Here is a 22,143-nt window from a genome sequence, read left to right on the forward strand (position 1 = left end):
ACAGGTTTGACTCACGGCAACTATACAGCGCTATCTACTGCTGTATCACAGGCTGGATTTTACATTGTTACTCTAGCAATAACTAATTTATTTAATTTTTGTTGTAAAAAGCCTATCATGTGTGAGACTTCCATCATTATGATTTTGTATGAATCCACTGCTAAACATAGTAGTCTAGTTATTTGTCATATACACACTACCAAGAATTTAACCTAGTATTATCACTTAGACAAGATTGTCTAAAACTAAGTCCCAAAAAAAAAAATAAGAGAAATAAATTATAGTTTTTTAAAACAATCATGATATAATTTCAAACTATTTTATTTACAATATATTCAGAGAAAATTGCTGAACACATTTAAGCAACACCAACGAGACGATTTTCACGAAGTCTCAAACGACGTTCACGCTCAAACTCCTTCATGCGGAGCACATAACTGAAAACATTTAGAACATTTTAGCATATTTTAATTTGGCGAGTGGGAACACTTACTGGGAGACTGCATTTACTACTAAATATATGGTATTAAAACATAATGTGAACTGGTTCTATGCAACTTCAGAGCATAGCAAATATTGTTTCACTATAAGAAAACCAGGAACATATTTAATGTACAATCAACATAGTTAACGCCGTCTACAAAAACTAGTGGTTAACTATTGTACCTGTTTTACAAGATTTTTAGTAACAGTATGAGTTGAGCTGGTTTTTTTATTAGCTCTTCTTTTTATAAGAAGGGTTCAAACAAGAGGCGGATCGTCTAAAATTATTTGATCGGGCGCCCATAGGACATACGCAACTTCAGAGTAACCACAGATGCGTTGCGGATGTCCATGCAAAATGTAATTCTTAAGAATTCATTATTGGAGTATACTGAGCATAAGCTTACAACCCAAAATAATTATTGTTATTTACTTACTCTTGGTGCTCACAGTTCAAATAATTGTGTTTCTCATGAGCACATCGGTACAACATGGGCATATTTTTGTAGCGACATACTTGATATTCCAGTAAATGATGAGCGCAATAGTCGCGTTTGGAGGGAGGTATTCTTGCCGAAATTAAATCTTCATCTCGCGCTAACATTTCTGAAGGTGTAACATAAAATTTGAATTATTTTTTTTAATTTACTCCTATAATCTAACACTGACATAACAAAATAATAACCTGTCAAATTATATAACACTTAAAAGAGAAAAAAAAACAGTTACTGTCATATATTACTAACAACAATTTATCTTTTGTTTATTTAAATTATTAATAATGATGTACCTCGCTGTTTACGCTCGAATGAAAACCCGTCTTGAGGATCAAAAGTTGGTTTATCGTCCATGTAAAGATCGACATTTCGGGCATTATAAGAACCCATTATTTGTCCCATTTTAATGGCGAATTGTTTCTTCTCAGATAGAACTAAATTGAATCCACTTTACGGAAAGTAAGCTTTGTTTTTAAATGGTTTTTATTGTATGTAGCCGAGCTAAAAATCTAATGAAGACGGTAAGAAATGTCATTTCGTGTTTCGGGGTTCCTCTGCAGAATTGCAGGGATACCAGTATCAGTTATAAACTTATTCTTAACTTGCTATTTTTTGTTAATTTTGGCGGTGTTATTGTTTAGAAGACAAAAATTGTATTTTAATTTTACAAATAAACTATAGGGTACGTAGACAGTACCTTTTTAATCACAAGACGATTCGATTCCGAACGAGTGTACCGCGGCAATATGATACAATAGCATATTCCAATGTTTGATCTCTAACATTTTTCACTGCAATTGCAAACCTTGCTTTATAAAATATTTATTAAAGCCAGAGTATAGATTTTGCAAATCCATTTAGAACTTATACGGAAAGTTGGTCTCGTTCCGAGTCAAAGCCGAGTCTACTGTATCGATTTGTCAACAGTCTACATGTTAATGTCTATGTCGCAGTCACATTGTATAATCCGCCTTATTACATTATGGCTAGCTGTTATCAAAAACAAAAACAGTTTTTGATAACAGCTAGCCGTAATGTAATACGGCGGATTATACAATATGACTGCGACATCTATATAAACCATTAAAAATAGCGATTCGTGTCAAATAGTAAAAATATCTAGAGTTTTATCCGTTTGTAATCTGACTAGGCAAATTGTAGAGAGTCAGCAAATTTAATTCAAATTGCGACCGAATTCACTCACAGAGTGACGAGATGCATTTTAACACCTTGTAAAGATTGATAGATATTTGTGGACATAACAAGTTAATTCCTTATAAGTTTTGATATTTGTTATCAATAATAAAAAAAAGAAAGACGACAATTAATAGGCCTAAACTCAAAATCATGTTTTGAAATCAAATTAACCATTTAGTATCAATTTAATAGCGTTAATATGTGGTTCTCGTTTCCTTTTATAAAATAATAAGATAGACTACACTAGTGATTAAACTAAAAATATTCGGGTAGATGCAAATACAAGACTGTGATAAAGGCGAATGCAAACGTTAAATTGACTATGTTTATTTGAACAAAATGGATATTACAGAAAGATTTAAATTGCATAAATTAATAGTTCTAAGGACAATAGGCAAGGGCACGTATGGGTGGGTTATTATTATAATTTTTTTTACTAAAATGGTGAATAAATTTGTATACAAAATTAACCACAAATTTTAACTTTTAGAAATGTTTACTTATGTGAAAAAAGAAATAAAAAGTCGCTAGCTGTAGTAAAGGATATTGAACTGAATACGAAATTACAAAACCATAATAAGGTAAAAATGTTTTCCTTAACTTTTATGAAATATTTACTATTCTTAACTATAAGACACGTGTGCATTTACAGTTTACTGTTTGTAACATGTATGATTTTAGGAAATCGCCAACGAAATTAAAATTTTAGCAACAATGAATCATCCCAATATAATAAAATTTTATAATTGTTATTACGAAGAAAAACACGTTATGATTTGTATGGAATATGCGACGAAAGGAAACTTAGCGGAATATATGTTTGAACGATGTCCCAATTTAATAAAACAGACGGTAATAAATGTTAAATGGTATAACATTGACTTAGATGGGCTAAGTAGTGTTGTTAATGAAAATACTTGAATTTCCAGGAGATTTTATTTTATTTTAGTCAAGTCCTTTTGGGAGTACGCTACATACACAATCTGGATATAATCCACAGAGATTTGAAAGCGGAAAATATCTTATTAACAGGAACTCATGGTGTGATTGTTAAAATTGGAGACTTCGGAATTTCAAAAATGTTAGCTAGGTTGGGCATAATATAGATGTGTTCATTTCGCTCGGTTAACATGTAGGAAAGTAAAAATATATATTTCATTCTAGTGCAAAGAAAACTTCAACTGTGATTGGTACTCCTTATTATCTAGCACCAGAACTTTGCGAGGGTAAGCCATACGACTCCAAAAGCGACGTGTGGGCGCTCGGGTGTCTGTTATATGAAATGTGTACACATAAGCGGGCCTTTGACTCAGAGGTTAGTGAACATTATATAGGGCAACTCCTTTTTCACTTGACTGTCTTACAGGCGAGGTAATGTTTTCACCTGTATACGCCATTTCAAATTAAGGCCTAAATCTGGTATACCAAACGTCAATTTTTATCGAATTCTGGCCTTACTTTAATTCATAGTAAGCTGCATCGTTTTTTCAAAATACAAGGTCGGAAACGAGCAAGCGGTCACCTCAATTCGCCGAAATGGCGAAGCGACCGCTGCCCATAGACATTCGCAATTGCAGATGCGTTGCCTACCTTTAATCAACGAAGAAGGAAACGCACAGAAAGAGAATATCTCTCAACCTATTGGACCCCCTCCATCAAATCCTAAATTCTAATAAGAAAAGGATGGGAAAGGAAAGGGAACTAGGCCTCCGGAACGCGGAATTACTTTCATTTCACGCCTGTCTTCATGTGGTCGTGGCATCGCACTGGGCGAGCCAGCCCATTTATGCAACAGATGTTGCTGGCCTCTACCACTGTTCGCAAGAACTTCTTGATGATTTTGGGTGTAAGGTGTCATTTTATTCAATGTAGGAAACCTCTCTATGAGACTGTATACCCATTCCCCACTCATTGCATTGTTTGTTTTCAGTCACTAGTGGGGTTGGTGAAAGTGATAACAAGTGGTAACGTCCATCCAATTGATATGACAGTGTATGATAGAGGACTCCAAGACCTGATAGACTCAATGCTTTCTGTAATTCCGGATAAGCGGTCGACGATAAAGGAACTATTAGGCAGACCCATCCTTCTACCTACAGTCTACACAGTTTATTTGGATGCTGGAAATGATGAATTGTTGTATGCGAAATTTTGTAAATGTTTTTAAATCTATTTTTAATGACTAATAAAATGAAATAAAAAGTTTAAATTATAGGACTGGACAGTAAAATGATGATTCAATGAAATAAAACAAATAATATTTTAGATGGTTTTTATTTCTTTAGAAAATGTAGAACTTAGCACTGCATAAAAAATTTGTTTTGAACTTCATATTATAACGAACAAAAAAACAGACAAACCACCTCCTTTTTGAAGATGGTTAAAGAATTATGGTAATGCAAAAAAGAAATAATAACTAAGCAGGAATGGATCAAAAATATGTTAAAGCATAGTCTAAATACTGTTTGTGTGATACCCACCTTGCTTAAAAGCCACAGCTGTATTTTTACCGATATTTGTTTTTGAGCCTACTTTTTATCGACAGAGGAGGGGATATATAGAATGAGGATATTTCCATTCCTATGCATCCCTTCCAAATCCACTTTAAATAATCCACACCAATCTTTAAATATTATTTGGTGTATATTTATGTTTGTTATATGTATTTATAAGGATACCAAGAAATCCAACCTTATTGTTTTACTGTGTATCTGTCAGTTCTAAATTCAGTAATCAATAAAGAAGTATTTTCAATCGTATTGAGAAAAATGAAAGAAAATGAATAGTGCAACATTTAGCATAAGCAAATTTTTTAACGGCAATTGTTGAAATCTTTTTTCAACACTTTTGTATCACAATTTCTTATATGATACATGAATATTTTAGTTGAAATTGCAGTATCTGTCTTTTGTAGCAAAATATACTGGATCTGTAACCATCTGTTCTTAACATCTTAATACCTAAAATTATATTTTATTAGTGTGTATTATCTGTTCTTACAGCTAAACTTCTAGAAAGTTGAATAAGGTTTTCAAGTTGAAATCCTCAATGGAAACACGAGTGTTAAAAACCTTAATGTAATATCTGTTCTTAGAGCTATAAAAAAGAATTCATTATAGAGGCTTTTATCAATTTCCCGTTTGTTCAGTCTCCATTTCTTCATCCTCGTTTTCTGAAATCATTAGAAATGTCTTAATTAATTGTACTAGCAAATATTTTTGTGTTTATATAATTAGCTAGCTTTTACCCGCGACTCCGTCCGCGCGGAATAAAAAATAGAAAACGTGGTAAAAATTATCCTATGTCCGTTTCCTGGTTCTAAGCTACCTGCCCACCAATTTTCAGTCAAATCGGTTCAGCCGTTCTTGAGTTATAAATAGTGTAACTAACGACTTTCTTTTATATATATAGATTAGAAATGTTGGGTGTTTTAAATTGATACTATGGATTCTATATTCACAGGATCAATTGGATCAATTTCATCATAGTTTTTTAAACTTACGTTTTCCATTGGTTTGTGTTGCAGGTTGTATTGGCTTCTGTCCGGGAATTTGACCTGACTGCAACATTCTTGTTAGCCTCTCAACCTCTTGCAAGGATGAAGCATTCTTGATTGCCTCTCTGATCTTGTGGATCTCTTGAGGATTCAAATCTGCAAAAAAACTTTTATTTGATGACAGCAACACAAATAAGAAATACATATTAGTTTGAGCTTTCAAATAATTTTAGTAATACAATGTATTTAAGAGGTACAATCAAAATGTTAACACTAACTTGTAACTTTAGGATCGGGCATATTTCCTCCAGGTACAAATGTTTTTGCTTTTCTTGAAATCTCTTTTTGCATTTCCTTGCCTTTTTTACTCTTGAACAAAGCATTTGCCTCATCCCTTTCTTTTTGCTTAATTTTTCTGAAATCTAGCAATCTTAGCTCTGGAAATTTAAATGCTACATAGGCTCTGAAATCAAGAAGATATGTTATTGCATGCAGATGATAAAATTTTATTAGATTCTGTTATCAGTTCACAAAAAAGACAAACGGAATTATATAATTTATTTTTATTTTAGTAAAAAGAAAACAAGTAAACTGCCAGTTAATATCACAAAAATTTAGTGGATACTACCCATAGACATCTACAACAAGCAATAAGTAACTGATGATGATATTATTTTATAAATCGTAATACACATTTTAAAGTTCGTTATTACCTGTAGTGCTGTTTATTTGCCACGGGGTTGTGCATTAGTGATAGAGTTTTAAGTTTGGGTAGTGTTGCCAAAGGATCCAAGTCCCCTAATTCACCAATATTGTTATTTGTTAAAATTAAAGACTCTAAATTCGGAAGATATTGTTCCAGATTTTCACCTATTCTCCTAAAAATCATAAAATGCAAATTGTATGAATGTTTATTGTATTTAAGACCTAAAACAAGCACAGTCATAACATAAAATATATCTAAAAAAAATATGTAGAATACTCACACAATACGGTTATTATTAAAAAATAAACATTTTAATCTTTTTAGCAGTGGAAATCCATCTAGTTTTCGAACATCGTTATCGGAGAAATCGATTGTATCAAACTGATCCAAAGTCGCTCCTAAATTTTCTATTTGTGGAATTTTATATCCTGAAACAATAATACTATAATTACTTTAATTCTTAAAGCAACAATCAATCTAAGTTTCAGTTGTAGTAAACATCTAACCTCTAAGATCCAACTCACGATCTCGGCATGGATTCATATATTGCATTGAATTTTGAATGAGTTCTGTTGTTAATTTCACCATTTTTATTGAGATTGGAGAGTAATACCATAAGAAACATAAATCTTATCGTCCTTAAGAATATTTGATTGTGTAGTTTATTTTATTCAATGCCGGATTTATGTTTTAAGTTTTATAACCATTTTACACAGATTACTAAAATAATCCTGAGTCCAAAGATTATGGTATTGGTAGTTCATAGATTATATATTATCGATGTATGTCGCTGTTTGATTTGATTTTTTTTCTGTATAGACAAGGATCTATGGCAGTCAAGTCTATGACACGGTAATAATAATACCGTGAGTGAGAGAGATACAGTTATACACAATTCCTGTGACGTGACAAAGACAGGGATAACTATCTTCCGTCCCTTTCTGCGTACCAGGGTTTGGGCTTTGTTTGGAACAAAGGTTGTCCCCTACAAACAACCTAGGTTGTCCCTAACAAAGTTTGACATTCGTGCTATTTTTCGAAAATTGTGAGTACTTAGTGGCTGTGATTGTGCAAAAATATTTTGATATTACAGTTTTAGTGAGATCAAGTGTATAAAACATGGTATACTGCTGTATTGTTGGTTGTAAAAGCCGTAGTCAGCGAAAAGAGAAAAACATAACCTTTCAATCGTAAGTACTGAAACTACGCACTTATTCACATGTATTCATACAAAATAAGGAAGAAAATACAAACTAGTTGTTCTTTACAGTCTTTGTAATAACTAATATGTTAAAATACGTGTAAAATCAGCTAAAATAAAATCGTATTTTTCGAACATTATGCGCCCAAACGCAGATGTCATTTGTGTCAAATAATATACTGTGGATCTGGGAAACAAGCGGCCATATTAAACTTCTTTTCAAATTGGTTGGTTATTACCCGTAAACATAATACCACCATCTTGTTGTAAAAATTACCCTGAATTTAGGGGAAATAAAGTATAGTATTTGTAATGTATATAAATGAAACAATTCACATTTTTTATACTATTTTTAACAGATTTCAAAATGAGTAGTTTTTAATTCTGGTATATGCTGTGTTTTTTATTGATACTTTCTTATCCCGTTGATTTTAAAGAGTATATTTTTTAATTTGTCCCATGTAAATTTTATCGAAATCGGTTACTTAATTTCTTAGAAAGTACAATCAAAATAGTTAAATATTAAGTAGTTTTACATATTGTGTTCACTGTAATGATATACAGAATAATTTAAAATTATATGACTTTAATATTGGTATGTTTTTTGTAGCTTTTTAAGAAGACTTAGGGCTTCGTGCATATCGAAGAAAAAAAGGACATCGTTTGAATGCTGGTCTAATGGACCTAAGACTGAAGAGATGCCGCGCTTTGTTGAAGCGGTACGCGGGAAAAAAATATCGGGAATTCTTTTTTTGGAGTCATCAAGACATCCTTGATTAAGGCAGCCGCCGATATTGACATGGACCTCGTTCGTGCTGTGATAGACGACTGGCCGAGCAGATTGAAGGCCTGTATTCAAAATCACGGATGTCATTTTGAATAAACTTTAGTGTCATAAGAATCTATGTTTTGTTAAGTTCAATTTGGTATATAAATGGTCACATAATGAATAAACTTGTTTCAATTATTTTATATTAAACATGTGACAGAATTTATGACCTGACTAAGTATTACTAAAAAAATCTGTTTATGTAATCTTAGTCACATAAACAAAAATTACGCATTGTTTTTTTATATTTATTACGTTTATTAATTACAATTTAATTGGGAATATATAAATTGGTATATATTAAATTATATCGTAATTATTCATTTTCGGGCAAAACAAATAACTGGTAACCCCAATCCTCTCACTTATATATAGGTATAGTCTATAGTACTCTCTATCTGTCCCTTACGAGTGAACGCGCATGCCATATCTATATAATTCTTCATCTGAGATGGCAGTCGGAAAATATGTGAACTTACAATGTCAACTTGACAGCGTCAGTATAATGTTGCTATTATTATAATTTCAAAATTTCATAAAATATCACGCATGATGCGTTGAAATGTAGCTTAATTTGCTAATGTATTACAATTTAAAAAGTATGGCATTACTAAAAGAAGGTTTATTACTAATTTTATTACTAAAGGAAGGAATTTCAAATCATCATGTGAGTTGTTACATGGACGACTTTTGGAAGAAGCTAGGAAATTTTTGCGCACTGGTAACTCTTAAAACATGTAGGCGGCGCCAGGCTAAAGGACACCGATATCCAAACCCAATACCTTAATAAATAAAAAAAAAGTAGGCGGCGCCCCTCTCGAATCCACTCTAGATATCCATTGAGGAACGCGCGTCTAATTATGGCCACAACTAAACGCACAAACAACCCCAACTTCATATAATAATGGCTCGCGTTAGATTCGTTTTTTTGCCGAGTCACCTTGATGTGTTTGTCTGTCACTCAAGGCTTATAAGGCTAGACTAGCTTGACAAGCTGTTGCTCGCTTCTTCGTCCACGCGGAATATATAGATTGTGAAAGGTAAAAAATTAAACACCTTCGATTTTCTCCAATTTCTTTTTATTCTAAATACATTAATATTCTTTAATTCAACTCAAATATTCATTAAAACTATTACAAGCTATTTTATTTAAACATATAAAGTAATGCAAATGTCCAGCATTGCACACTTTTAACTCGGTATTTATAATAATTTATCTAAATATTATTCATATTAGCGATAGTTCTCCACATCAATAAAATATTGGCGCTCCAAGCTTCAGGGAGAGACTACAGGATTCAAGTAAAATTATGACATGCCAGATGTACATATAGCCAACTCAATAAAATATCACATAAAACCTTTGAACTTTGCTCTTTGGTAAAAATCGAGTTAGATGAACAAAAAACAAAACAAACAAAATACGATTAAACGATAGGGGATATATTACGATCACTTTATGTTATTTGATTACAGTAATAAACATTTAATACATGTTATAGTTTCTATTAACTGCAACGAAGTTTTTACAGCAAGCATATTTAAATCTATACAATTTAGTATTTTCGAGTAGGTTATAGGAAATAACATCTGCTAATTTGTCATCTTTAAAAGTAAAATGTTCCAAATTCGTAAAGGACTTTCAAAGGAGGAGGTTGCAGAAAGTACATCGAATCAGAATTTTACCAAATAATCGGCAGTGCAGCTGCTACAACGTTCTGCCACAGATAAAGTAAATATTGCCACGACTAAACATTTACAAATGTGAACAATTATACTTGACGAATTTGGAAGTATTTCAGAACAATAACGGTAATTCTAAGATTTTGTCCAAGATGCAGTGTCTTCTTAAATTACGAATGAATATGGTATTCTACTTACTGAGTACGTAAGAAAGTTCTTTACACAGATCATAATATAGTACAAATATCTTTACCCAACATTAACATACATACACAATTGTTACCATAATTTTAAACCATCGTTTATAAGCGTAATGATTTGTTTAAACATACACATATATTATATACTGTAGATAAGCGTTCCAAATTAATTTCGTCACTTTTGACACATCGAATTCTACTATGTGAAATTTTAAAATAAAAAATTATTATTTTTAAGAATGTTAAAGACGACAGAATATTTGGTCGCCTGTTGAATCTTAATTTACCTACGAAAATATTGTACATTGGACCTTTATTCTTAACACCGATGAATGATTAGTGCGATTAACAGGGTAATACTGTCCGTAGTTAATAAGTGTAACTATTCCGTTGCAACAAACAAATATGATCGCGAGAAATTATTTGAACGATTATTTATAGCAAACAAATATCTTTTGAGTACATAAAAAACAGAGACCAGCTCACAAATAATAAAATCGTAAACTAAGATGACGGCTTCTATAAAATGCACATAATACAGTTGATTAAGTATTACACCCCCAATGTAAACGAATACGGGAATGAGTTTAATCAAGGTAGATTATTGGGTTGAGGCATCTAGAACCTAATCACTACTTTGGTAATGGCTACAAATAAAGGATGCGAGCCGCGGATTCAGATCTGAGGCTTCGCGAGGACAACAAGCTAGGCACATTTACATGTATACAGATACATACATATATACTTCGAGTTTAGTGAAATGAGCATTTACATTGATACGAGAGAGAATATCGTTGTGCGCAGTTTCGGAAACTATCTACTTAGAAGTACTATTGCAAGACCCGGCCCACGTCACTATCGTATGCCTCTTAATTAGTACTGTCGCAAACCACGCCTCTGTTAGTACTATTAGTTCGGTTCAAAGACTCAAGCCGTTCGTTAGATGCATACGCGAAGATATTTAAATATACCTATTTTTAAGATGACTATTAAAGCGAATGAAACTAGAATTAAAATATGTACGTAATTTACAAAAATAATACATTACTCTAAAGAGAAAATAAGGGGATCGCCAGCGATCCTTCGTTAGAAATGAGGTGCTACAAGTTTATTCAAATCAAGTAAAGCTATCTAACAGGATGTTCTCGGTAGTGTCATTCGGCGAGAGGCGTCGAATATTAAATATTTAGAAAAAACGATACAACAACAACTCCGAAAAGGCGTTTTTAAAATTTACCTTAAAATAGTATTTTATTTTAGGATACCTATAACGTTAATATATTTTGGTGAACAACATCATTATCGCAAACCCGTATTAAATATGAGAAAGTGGATGATATGACAATATAAATTACCCTTTCATACCAATTAATAAGCGTTTTCAATGTCCTTACTTAGCCAGCGCCGGTCACGCGGCGCCGACCTCTAATGCTACTTACACCGTAACGTTACGAGCGAATATCGACTACTGACACGAGGGACACGGGAGAGAGACAGACGACTCGACCAAACCACCACACAGCTCTTTGGTTACACGACAAAATGAAAGGATAGTAAAAACACTAGACGATCGAATGTTACACAGTCATTGGAGGGACATATTGAGTCGTTAGGTAACTCTAGACAACATTGCGTAGTATTTATATAAATAGTGTCGGAGCGGGCGCGTGCTGCACGCGGCTCCGACGTTAAGCGTTAACAAGTGTATTACTATTCCGACAAGGGCGCAGCCTGGGGCGTCTATTGCCAGAGCTTCCACCACACCTGCATCTTCTCAGAGAGTTTCTTGCAGATTCCCAGTAGTTTCCGTCACATTCCACCGTCTCCCTCCCCCTCGCACTCTTCGGAGCCCTCACCCTCCTCTAATGTTACCTATAACAACAAAATATAAGATTAAACATCTGACTCTACCAATCAACATATTCTTTCTAACTGAGTCAATCTTTTCTCCTTCACGTGTCTCCAGTTTTCTTTTCTAAATTAGGTTGTCTATAGATTGCACTGGTTACATAACATTAGATGAACTATAAAAAGTTCGAGATATTGGGAGTCTTTAGCCAATATACACACGTAATTTTAAAGGCAAAAGAATAAAGACTCAAAATTATCCACTTCTCACATCCGGGTCCAATTTCTACTGTAACAAGATCGATAATACTTGTAATACGTTTATACACATGTTAGATAATAAGATTATTTTGCGCAATACTGGTGGCTATATATTTTAATATATAATTCTTTTTCCTTACGGATCAAAGTTTTTGTAATCAAAACGTACCTGGAAGCGTATTTGTTCGGGACGATCGTCGTCGGCTCCGGAATGAGATGCGGAGACGGGTGCCGGCGGTGGCGATGGTGGTATCATGCTCTGGTAGTAGTCTCGGTTCTCCTCCAGTGTGTCCAGTATGTCCTGGGCGTCAGGATGAACGAGGTCTGCCCAAGTCTCCCACAACGGATGCACGATATAGTCGATGAAACCGACTTGAGATTTCTCAATAGTAGCATTGTGCCTGTCGCACATCGGGCTTATATCCATCCCCTGCTCCCTCTCGCGGTCGCCCTGTTGGAAGAACTCCTCCATGAGCAGAGCGACCCAGCGCTTGTACAGCGGTAATGGTTTGGTAGGGTTACTCAGATCGGCACAATGCACGAGATTCTCCAGCACTTGTATCCTATCCGTGTAGTTGTCGAGCAACAGGACGCCGCTACCGGCCACTTTCTTAGTCTCAACCATGGTCTTGAGATCTGCGAGAAGACTCATGTGCTTCGACATGTCCGTGGAGAGCACCATATCTATTACCATCTTGCGCAGCGTCTGCCTCTGCTTCTTGTGGAGGTTGACGAAGATGTCGCACCCGTCGTTCTGAAGCAGTTTAAAAGCGACAGCGAGATGATGGTTCTCTAGTACCGACTCGTCGTTATACATGAGAGCGAGCTCTGAACTCGAGTTGACCAGGAACTGGTTGGTGAGACCGGGATGGTCAACGTCGTGCACGCAGGCAGCGAACAGCGCGGCGCACACTTCGATTGGCGTAAACACGGCGTCGAGTGCCGGCGTATTGAGCAACACGTTCGTCGATTGCGTCACGTCAGCGGCGTGCAGAGAGTTGTGGAAAGGATTGTCACGCACATAGTGCTCCTCGAGGGTGACTACGAACGCTATGAAAGTGCGTGCGGGAATCTGCAGCGTGTTGAGGAGTTCGCGCGATGTGAATGCGGCGTAGGCGACTGCTGTCAGTGGACGGCCGCACGTCAAGTCGCCAATGCGGAAGATGTCGACGCCCCAGCGATCCAGTTCTCCGAGCAAACGGCCGAGCTCCTCCTCGTGAGGTGTTTCCACGCCGTATCTCGGCACGCGCTCGCCTGTGAAACTGTTTGTATGTGTCAGTGTCCTCTTCACACCGGATATCTGAAAATAAAATTACAAAATTAATTAAAAACGGTATGGTACATTTGTAATAATTTTCCTGTTGCACATGCAATGCAAGAAATTACTTCGTAAACAGGATGCGCTGGGAGGATAATAAATGTTTAATTTATTAGGCAGTTACTTATATGTTAAAATATTGTTATTGTATATATTTAAAACTTACTTGTGACATGGTACCTCCGGGCCCGCCATGACGTGGCTTTTCTTTCTTCTTGGTGCGTTCAGTGTTTTCTTCAACTTGCAAGGACGGCAAGTCCAACTCTTGTTGTTTATCTGCAAAATGTAAGTTGTTGATTAACTACATTTCTTATTAACGCTGTGTAGGGTCGGAAAGTAAGCAATTTGAGTGCAAATTATGGTCGCTCTCGATGATTTCGATACACATCCTGAGATCAGTCAAGGTGAAAGATATAAGGAATAAAGATAAGGAAACACTACCATATCGATTCCCGCATATAATGAGAGCACTTGCATTACAAGGCAAAAAATTATTCGATAAAAATAACGCTTCTATTACAACAGTATTATATAAACATTATTTTATTAGCGAATTTTATCGCGCCACAAATGATGTCAATAGGTGCTCGTGTTGAAAGAAAGTAGGCAACACATGGCGTGCTTATAATATCACTGATTGATACAATTCTGGGTCACTGTATCGGTATGCTATCTTTGTGTGATAAACTTGCACATGAAAATATGTTTCTTGTTGAACGAGTGATATAAAACTTAATTTGTGGGAAACAGATATGAAAAATATTATACGCAATTTTTCAAACCCGAATTTAACTCATAAGTAAATCGATCGTGAAGTTTCTTAAAATTTTCTCACACCTGATCTCAGTGGTTTAAAATATGAATCGTGTTTATGGTCAAAAGTTTGATTTCTCCTGTCTTAGCCTACTTACAAAAATGTATTTTTTTGACAAAAATGCATCGTACATTTGACTATACTATTAATCATCTATTAATTCTTGGTGAAATAAAGTCAATGAACTAAATTATTTCGTTGGTATCATCATAATATGACATACGAGAAAAGGGCCAGAAAAAATAACGATAATAGCATTTATAGAGCCAAGTGCATTACACATAGGATTACTTTACCTGTTATCAGGTAAGATAGTACTATGCGACCTGGTTCTATCTAATCTATGGCAGTGATACGAAAAACAACGCAATTAGAAAATAAATCTTAATAATAATTAAGACAAAGTATCAAACATTAATTAAAGGATTCATATGGCGCGAACTCCTCACATGTGAAAAGACCGTTTTTTATTGCTCATTTTTTTTTGTTCTAATGTATTATATCTCTATAATATAATTATCTCTTTGATTTATAAACAAAAACAATTTCATGTCAATTACTGAGTTTAGTTGGCCTTGTTATTCGAAACGGAATAAAAATAGATTGGGATGTTTCTTGTAAACAAAGATTTCAGCAAATGCCATTGTTTCAGTTTCTCAGTATCCTGTACTTATTGGCAAAAGAACAAATAGAAATCAACGATTCTCGTGAATGTTTTTCTCTAACAATAAATAAATTATAGGCTATTTTTCTAAAAATTGTTGTTTCCTTCACAGTCATTTTAAATATTTTTAAACAACATCAGAGAAAAATTAAGTTCTACAAAAATCCATTTTTCACTTACATATATAATTACTTAAACTCTTAGAACTTGTAGACAATATATTGTAAGAAAGATAAAGTAGGAAGTTGAAGGTATAATAATACTCAAATGGCATACGAAAATGTCAATCTACGCGGTCAGCGCTCGTTGTCGGTGCTCACTGGTTCAGTCCAAACAAACCAATTGGCCAACTATTACGACACCGGTTTGTCAATGGCCTCAATAAACCACTTCATTGATCTAATTATTACACTTAGTACATTGCTTTTAGTTCAATTTCTTTGTATTTCTATCTTTTACAAAACAAAATCAACAAACATGCATGATAATTTCAACATCAGTCAAATGTTGGTCAAAGGCTTCTTAGAACATCAGTATAACTATGGATATCGATAGTTCTGCAATTTAATGTTTTACATCTTCGTTATTCTACATGTTTCTTTACTTATCTCTGTTTTGTTTACACAGTCGATGAGCTTTCGCTACATTTTGATAGCAATTCTGATAAAGCGTATTTATTTACCTCTCATGCGATACGCTAGTCTAAAAGTTAAATGACTGGTTGATAATATATACTAATTTATATCTACAACGTAATTTACATTAAGTATTTTCATAAAAAAGCGGTATGTGCTTAAAATTATTATATAATCGTGTGAACGAACTGAAAAATGGGTCAGCACAGTTCAAAAGTAACAATCCTTATCTTTATCATTTTCACTTTCCTACAGGCTTAAAAAGGCTTTGACTTGAGTATTAACATCATTATCTTGTTCTAAGGTAAGCAAACTTAAGATTAAGCAATTTCTAAAGACTAGCACCAATCAAGACTTAGACAAATATGCTATTGCGTCGACGTTTATCCTACATTGTCTGCCAATTCCGTATTGATTTTTATTTTTCTAGCAACTTTAGATTGAATAAATTATTTCACCATATATTTGTCGCCAGAAGAAACTAGATTATATCTTGTAGCAATCTTTAATAATATTTTCACTAAACATTGTATGGTAAAGTAAAAATCTTTCGTGCTGTTAATACCTAATAGTTCTAAACTCACAATCAAAGGCCTTTACTTACAGTTTGAGTTGGATTTTATTCAAGTCCTATGATAGATATATTTCATAGTGTTGAGTATACCAAACTATTTTTCAAAATAATAATCACAGCAATTCAATTTATTTTAATCTACGAAGAGAAATACTGTGTACTTGACTTTCTTTAAATAAAAACACAAATTGAGGTTACCTATATTGACCTTTTCAATTAGATAATTAAAGGCCTTGTCTAGCAGAGCGCTCTATTATTTACAGGATCGATATTTCGATTAAGGACGCTCTAATGAAACTGAAACATTTAATTATGTGAACAAATACTCTGATGGTCTTAATTGTCCCATTGCTATATTTTCTATTCTATTTTTCCTAAACGTAAGAAGTACTAAAAGTGTATACATACCCAAGAAAGTGGAGCAGATATATTCAGAGATCTGGTTGCCGGATTTACTGGATTCGGAGAAGTGGCTCAGTTCCTTGTTGAGCATGCGTTTGAACTGCAAATGCAATATATCCATTGAGTGTGCCATCTTAGAGGCTCGACGCCCGAGCCAGCGAGCCGGGGCACAACGAACGCACTGTCTCTCCGAGCACACACGCATTTCAGAACGAAAATGTAAAAAAAAAAATATTTAAAAGTCTCAATCACGTAATTGTTTTCAAATCACAACGGCCAAATTTCGCACGCAAATAAATATATAACGCGGCGAAGCTAGAACCGTCCGTACACTACGACTTCAAGTTGTACACTGACTGTACTGAAGAGACGTCGTTCGTCGCAAACACCGCTTGTGACGGCCTCGTACTTAAGCGTAGTAAGCTCTCGTCACTTTTGCCTACGTATAAAAATATCTCTTTCCCAGTATTCCGTTTCACTAGTAATCCACATGCTAAATATTGGTTCTAATTTCCTTTTACAATACGAAGAAAATCGAAGAGAAACTTTCACACTTCAATCTTAATTTTAGTGACTAACGCTATCCAGATATAACTGCCAAAACCCAAGATCAATGTAGATCGCACGAGTAACGCTGTATCAATTGTATAATGAATTGTTGCAGTTTAGTAGCCTTATCGAAGTTTCATGGTATAATCGTTATTGTTGGTTGGCTTGTACAATTAAATCGATAGTTTAACTTCAAACTTTCGTGGTTTTTACTAATATAATGTTCGTAAGAAACGGGATTCTTACCACGATTAGGCTGTTTGAACACAGGCATAAAGGAACATATACGAGCTGTTAAAAACAACGATCCTCAGAAGTCGGCTATAGCTGAACACCTTTTGGACCCCTCCACCAATCACTGGATTGAACTTCATAGTCCCCAGGTACTATCGACAGAACGCCACTACATACCAAGATTGGTAAGAGAAGCGATTGAAATTGCTAAATGCAAAAACTTCAATCGCGAAGATGGGTTTAAATTGTCGAGTGCCTGGAATCCAGTGATTCAGTATTACAACAAGACTGGACAGCAACCGACTTCGAGTACGCGCACAAATGTGGACACAGTGAGTGTAGTTTGTCGACAAACAAAAATAACATCGAGTGCGGACTTAATGTGCAGTGAGAACGCGGACAGTGGTAGTGGTCGCCGAATCAGGAAGAAGGTAGACCGATACGGCTATCTTTAACATTTTTTACACTACCGCACAACACCAGTCAACCCGTGAACATGGCGCATGCAACTGTGCCGAAATATCGGGAGCTCAAACAGCCTAATCGTGGTAAGAATCCCGTTTCTTACGAACATTATATTAAATCGATAGTATTCCGTGACAAAAGCCCTCGCCATAGGTGTCGATAATCTTGTAATAGCTGATAAAGCGCATGTCGTAGACGGCTGGCGTAGCAACAGTCGCTTAGAAATTGATACACTCGATTAAGGAAGTGACGTAGAATGTTCGCGAGGACAATTACATGCGATAATGTTTGCTAACATTTTTGAATATTCAGTTACATGTTCAACAACATATATATAATTTTTTCACGTGACAGTCAAGGTTATGTTTTTTAAAAGGGAAATATGTACTAAATTTCTATCAATGAAAATATCACATGTCCAGTTTTAAGTTGTTTAAAGTAATAATCAAAAGGATAAATTAGTATCGAAGGATTATATTTCGATAGTAGAGTTAAGTTATCGAAAATAAATGATATTTAAATATTATTTCAAATGGAAAGGTGTTCATGACACACTTTGTTATCGATTTACCGCAGTATTCCTCAGATCTCACGTACACTTGAAAGAGTGAGTGAGCTTCAAAGAGTTCCCACAGACTTAGTTTTACTGGGATTTTTATTTCAAATAGCCCCTTTATCGTTTATTGACCGTTTTTAAGCTAGTTTATTTTATATAAAAGTAATATTCATAGATTATTTTTAAAATCTTTCTCAAAATATTTTAGTTGAAATAACATGATATTCATATAGGGTATCAAAGAATTAAATAAGTAATAGGTGTTAAAAACAATTATTTTAATTTAGTATCATTATTATTCAGCACCTTTTACTTATTGAATCCTTGATGTTCAGTTTCTACAAAAAAGTTTAACACAAAAGTAGTTAAGATGGATTTACAAGCCGGATAAAAGTTTGTCACACCCGGTTGATAACTACAGTACATGGAGACCGTATACATAGTTGTTATAAAGCTATAAAGGCGAGATTATAGCTAGGATAACTGACAAATGTCTAAATTTATCCAAAGCCGATGCTGTAAAAACGCTTCTATTTCTGTCCGGACATTGTTGATAGTTTGTCATTCACTTTTTAGTGAGCCATTCGCCGACTTATTTGTAGACAGTATAATGAGAACAAATTGTTTATTTCTTTGTGAACTTTTACAAAGTTATTGCTATTTACGCCGCAATGATTCATATAACGAATGCGACTCAAGTTAATGATAAAAAGTTAATGATTTAAAAGGTGATAACGGATATAAGCTGATTTGACGGATTAAAAGGAAAATTTCTAGATTTAAAATGTTCAAATACGCAGTTCAGCAACGCAGCGCAGCAATTCGCAGTTTTACTATAATTGAAAAAATGTATTAAAGTTGCACGGAAAAAATTTGAAACATCTGAATAACTTTTAGCTAGCGATGGACATACCTGTTGTTGCGCAAAGTTTTAACAAACGCTGTCATGAAAATAACACCTTTAAATTTTATGGAATTTATCTGTCATTGTCGTATCCTATATAGCATATTGTCTATGTACTACGTAGTACAATGTTCTAATTAGTCTACTATATAGCATATTGTCTATGGTCGTATCTCGTCTCTACGCTACTATATCTGACATACTTGCCAACTATTTAAAACTAGCTTTTACCCGCGACTCCGTCCGCGCGGAATAAAAAATAGAAAACGGGGTAAAAATTATCCTATGTCCGTTTCCTGGATCTAAGCTACCTGCCCACCAATTTTCAGTCAAATCGATTCAGCCGTTCTTGAGTTATAAATAGTGTAACTAACACGACTTTCTTTTATATATATAGATTTAGATGGACATTCCAGTAGTGTGTCTAAATCGTTAAATTTACTATTTCATGGTTACAACCCTGGCTCTGTACAATAAAATAAGTCACAGACGTTTTATATGAAGTACTAAATGTTTATTTTTGAATTCATATGGAATGGTTAAAAATAACATCAGTTATTTATCTACATTGTTAGTTAATACAAAAACCTGAGAGATAAAGTATACTAACTGTATATAAAAATATATTATTAACGGTAAACGTAAGTCACACCACAAAAAAAGTGAAACGTACTTTGACAGGCTGTTCTAAATATACTGAGTATTCGACAAAATACATAGTAATATTTGCAGAACCTCATTATTTGAAAGATGTTTATGACGATGATGGAGATGAGACAAAAGGCTGGTAAAAGTGGGACACCGTTAATTCGGTCAACATTATGCTTTCGGTTCGTTAGCATAATGTTTTCATAATTTCGAATACTCGTTGTATATTTATCACCCTACATTTCACTGGTAAAATGATTCACCTGTTCCGAGAACAAAAAAAACAATAATGCAACCCGTCCTTATTCACGCACAAAAGAAGGAAAACGAGAAAATCTTGACCACTAGCATTTTCGTGATTTTTTCCATATTATACTTTATTTTAGACTGCCAGTGTTTCAAAATACAAGTATATTGAATTTACTGAGACTTTCATTTTCACCATGCTTTAATTTTAGTAAAAATTGGGAAAAGTATTGTGTTAACTGCGTTGAGTAGTTTTGACCAAAGTAGTCTGTTTTCGCATATTGTTTGATCAAGTTGAGACTTACATACCTAATTGTTGTGACTACTCAACCGATTAATGGAATTTTATTGACTGTGATTTAACCTTTTGATACAGTTAATGTCATATAATTATATATGGCATTTTTAAAAACCTTGATCACCATCTTTACCTTAAGTGTAACACCTACGGGTCTTTAGTAATTATGTGTAAAAAATATTATATTTTGCTCAACGTATTTTTCTCTTAAATAAAGTCTTTTCTATTCTGAACTGTTTCATAATCTGGCTGTGTTTTGTTTAAGACTCTTATTCGAAAAAAATCACTAGCCGTTGGTTTCAGAGACCAAAGTCTCTGTATAAAACATCATATAAATCATCATCCCATGTCATTATTATGTGAGACATCAAAACAGAGATAATAATATATTTAAAGAGGGGAATTTGGTTATACCCACGGTACGTCAAATCCACTTTCAAAAAAACGTGATTTAATCAAAACTTTCGTTAAAAAATCTTATTTTAATGCATCTTGTGTGAATAATAACAATCTATAATGGACGACCGTTATGATCTATACCGATTAAGACCAGTTAAATAAAAGTGACAATTTATATATTTTTCAGTATTTCAGATAAGATCTGCTACTTATACATTTAGAATGTGGGTTATCTTAAGTAAATGTTACATTTTTAAGATGTAGTTGCACCATTGGGTGTGATTAGCGTGAATCATTAGTGTCGTGACAGACGTGACGTAGACCTATAATCTTGTGATCTATAAAGTATCCGTCGGTAATACAGGAAACACGCCGTCAACCCCCACTGCGTGATGTAGAGATCAGACTTTTATAGCACGCGATACCTGCGTGGCTTTATCCACGTGTTTTTAGTTACTTAGAATCGGAAAAAGTGTATAAATATTCGATTAATAAAAACGGATACAGATAATGTAATTTCAAAATAACTTTAATTAAACATTTCTTACAGTGCCATCCATTTCAATTGTTTTAAAAAAATCAGTGAAAATTAATGATTTGGAAAATTAGATTCTAAAAAGGTAATTGTTTAGAAAATAACTATGCAGTTCTTAAGTAACTGAATGCTTCGCCTAGAGTACACCTCTTTTGGTGCAACAGAAATAATTTCCTACAAATGAACATTTTAAGATTATCTGTAAATTTTACTGATTTATACATATTATAGTCTATTTAGAGCGAACACTCCACGCATATAAGTACATATATTATTAATTAGCTATAATCAAACTCGTAAATAATTTTATCCTGTTGCTAGAAAATCTCACATTATATGTTTATTCTGTGTCTATGGGCATTTAAATTCGATTAACATATTACGCTTTATATGTTTGAAGCGTACGTGACTCAAGTGACGTGCTCGTGCGGTATATGTAAATCATAGTTGTATATGTTGTGATGTCTATTTAGTCTATTTCATAATTTGTTTACAGTTTTA

At 34.0% G+C, this 22,143-nt stretch overlaps 4 protein-coding genes across 7 annotated transcripts in view; 1 reads left to right on the forward strand and 3 right to left on the reverse strand.

Moving 5' to 3' along the window:
• Nucleotides 1-303: 303 nt before the first annotated feature.
• On the reverse strand, nucleotides 304-1,550 carry LOC106714901 (NADH dehydrogenase [ubiquinone] 1 beta subcomplex subunit 7). Its single transcript, XM_014508024.2, has 3 exons — nucleotides 1,274-1,550; nucleotides 921-1,089; nucleotides 304-437 (listed from the first exon to the last, which is right to left on the reverse strand). The coding sequence occupies exons 1-3, from the start codon at nucleotides 1,380-1,382 to the stop codon at nucleotides 359-361; spliced, it is 357 nt and encodes a 118-aa protein (XP_014363510.1). The 5' UTR covers nucleotides 1,383-1,550; the 3' UTR covers nucleotides 304-358.
• Nucleotides 1,551-2,376: 826 nt separating this feature from the next.
• On the forward strand, nucleotides 2,377-4,384 carry LOC106714931 (serine/threonine-protein kinase Nek8). The gene is made up of 6 exons (XM_014508058.2): nucleotides 2,377-2,587; nucleotides 2,668-2,758; nucleotides 2,859-3,029; nucleotides 3,107-3,267; nucleotides 3,342-3,492; nucleotides 4,108-4,384. Exons 1-6 carry the CDS (start codon nucleotides 2,517-2,519, stop codon nucleotides 4,342-4,344), a joined length of 882 nt encoding a protein of 293 aa, XP_014363544.1. The 5' UTR covers nucleotides 2,377-2,516; the 3' UTR covers nucleotides 4,345-4,384.
• A 325-nt stretch (nucleotides 4,385-4,709) lies between these two features.
• LOC106714890 (U2 small nuclear ribonucleoprotein A') lies at nucleotides 4,710-7,082 on the reverse strand. The gene is made up of 6 exons (XM_014508013.2): nucleotides 6,886-7,082; nucleotides 6,660-6,807; nucleotides 6,387-6,551; nucleotides 5,952-6,136; nucleotides 5,680-5,829; nucleotides 4,710-5,349 (listed from the first exon to the last, which is right to left on the reverse strand). Exons 1-6 carry the CDS (start codon nucleotides 6,965-6,967, stop codon nucleotides 5,306-5,308), a joined length of 774 nt encoding a protein of 257 aa, XP_014363499.2. The 5' UTR covers nucleotides 6,968-7,082; the 3' UTR covers nucleotides 4,710-5,305.
• A 2,453-nt stretch (nucleotides 7,083-9,535) lies between these two features.
• The window catches only part of LOC106714941 (cAMP-specific 3',5'-cyclic phosphodiesterase), a 90,406-nt gene continuing 77,798 nt past the window's right edge, over nucleotides 9,536-22,143 (reverse strand). For 2 of the 4 annotated variants that reach the window (XM_045678219.1, XM_014508069.2), the window contains 4 exons: nucleotides 16,815-16,908; nucleotides 13,886-13,995; nucleotides 12,571-13,701; nucleotides 9,536-12,164 (listed from right to left, as the gene is read on the reverse strand). In XM_045678219.1, coding sequence (XP_045534175.1) covers nucleotides 12,102-12,164; nucleotides 12,571-13,701; nucleotides 13,886-13,995; nucleotides 16,815-16,908 — 1,398 coding nt within the window. In that variant the 3' untranslated portion in view covers nucleotides 9,536-12,101. The remainder of the gene's footprint in view (nucleotides 12,165-12,570; nucleotides 13,702-13,885; nucleotides 13,996-16,814; nucleotides 16,909-22,143) is intronic. The other 2 variants (XM_014508068.2, XM_014508067.2) reach the window with 1 other exon arrangement.

This window comes from Papilio machaon, chromosome 6, assembly GCF_912999745.1.
Source record: "Papilio machaon chromosome 6, ilPapMach1.1, whole genome shotgun sequence".
NCBI classification, from domain to species: domain Eukaryota; kingdom Metazoa; phylum Arthropoda; class Insecta; order Lepidoptera; family Papilionidae; genus Papilio; species Papilio machaon.

Excerpts from the sequence above, each read along its gene's own strand:
- LOC106714931 (XM_014508058.2), top strand. The coding sequence starts at position 2,517 with ATGGATATTACAGAAAGATTTAAATTGCATAAATTAATAGTTCTAAGG. Across the intron at positions 2,759-2,858 it reads AATTACAAAACCATAATAAG|GAAATCGCCAACGAAATTAA; the intron begins GTAAAAATGTTT and ends GTATGATTTTAG. Across the intron at positions 3,493-4,107 it reads AGCGGGCCTTTGACTCAGAG|TCACTAGTGGGGTTGGTGAA; the intron begins GTTAGTGAACAT and ends GTTTGTTTTCAG.
- LOC106714890 (XM_014508013.2), bottom strand. The coding sequence starts at position 6,967 with ATGGTGAAATTAACAACAGAACTCATTCAAAATTCAATGCAATATATG. Across the intron at positions 6,808-6,885 it reads TCGTGAGTTGGATCTTAGAG|GATATAAAATTCCACAAATA; the intron begins GTTAGATGTTTA and ends TTATTGTTTCAG. Across the intron at positions 5,350-5,679 it reads AACACAAACCAATGGAAAAC|AAAACGAGGATGAAGAAATG; the intron begins GTAAGTTTAAAA and ends TAATGATTTCAG.
- LOC106714901 (XM_014508024.2), bottom strand. The coding sequence starts at position 1,382 with ATGGGACAAATAATGGGTTCTTATAATGCCCGAAATGTCGATCTTTAC. Across the intron at positions 1,090-1,273 it reads ATTCGAGCGTAAACAGCGAG|AAATGTTAGCGCGAGATGAA; the intron begins GTACATCATTAT and ends TTACACCTTCAG. Across the intron at positions 438-920 it reads TTGAACTGTGAGCACCAAGA|TTATGTGCTCCGCATGAAGG; the intron begins GTAAGTAAATAA and ends AAATGTTTTCAG.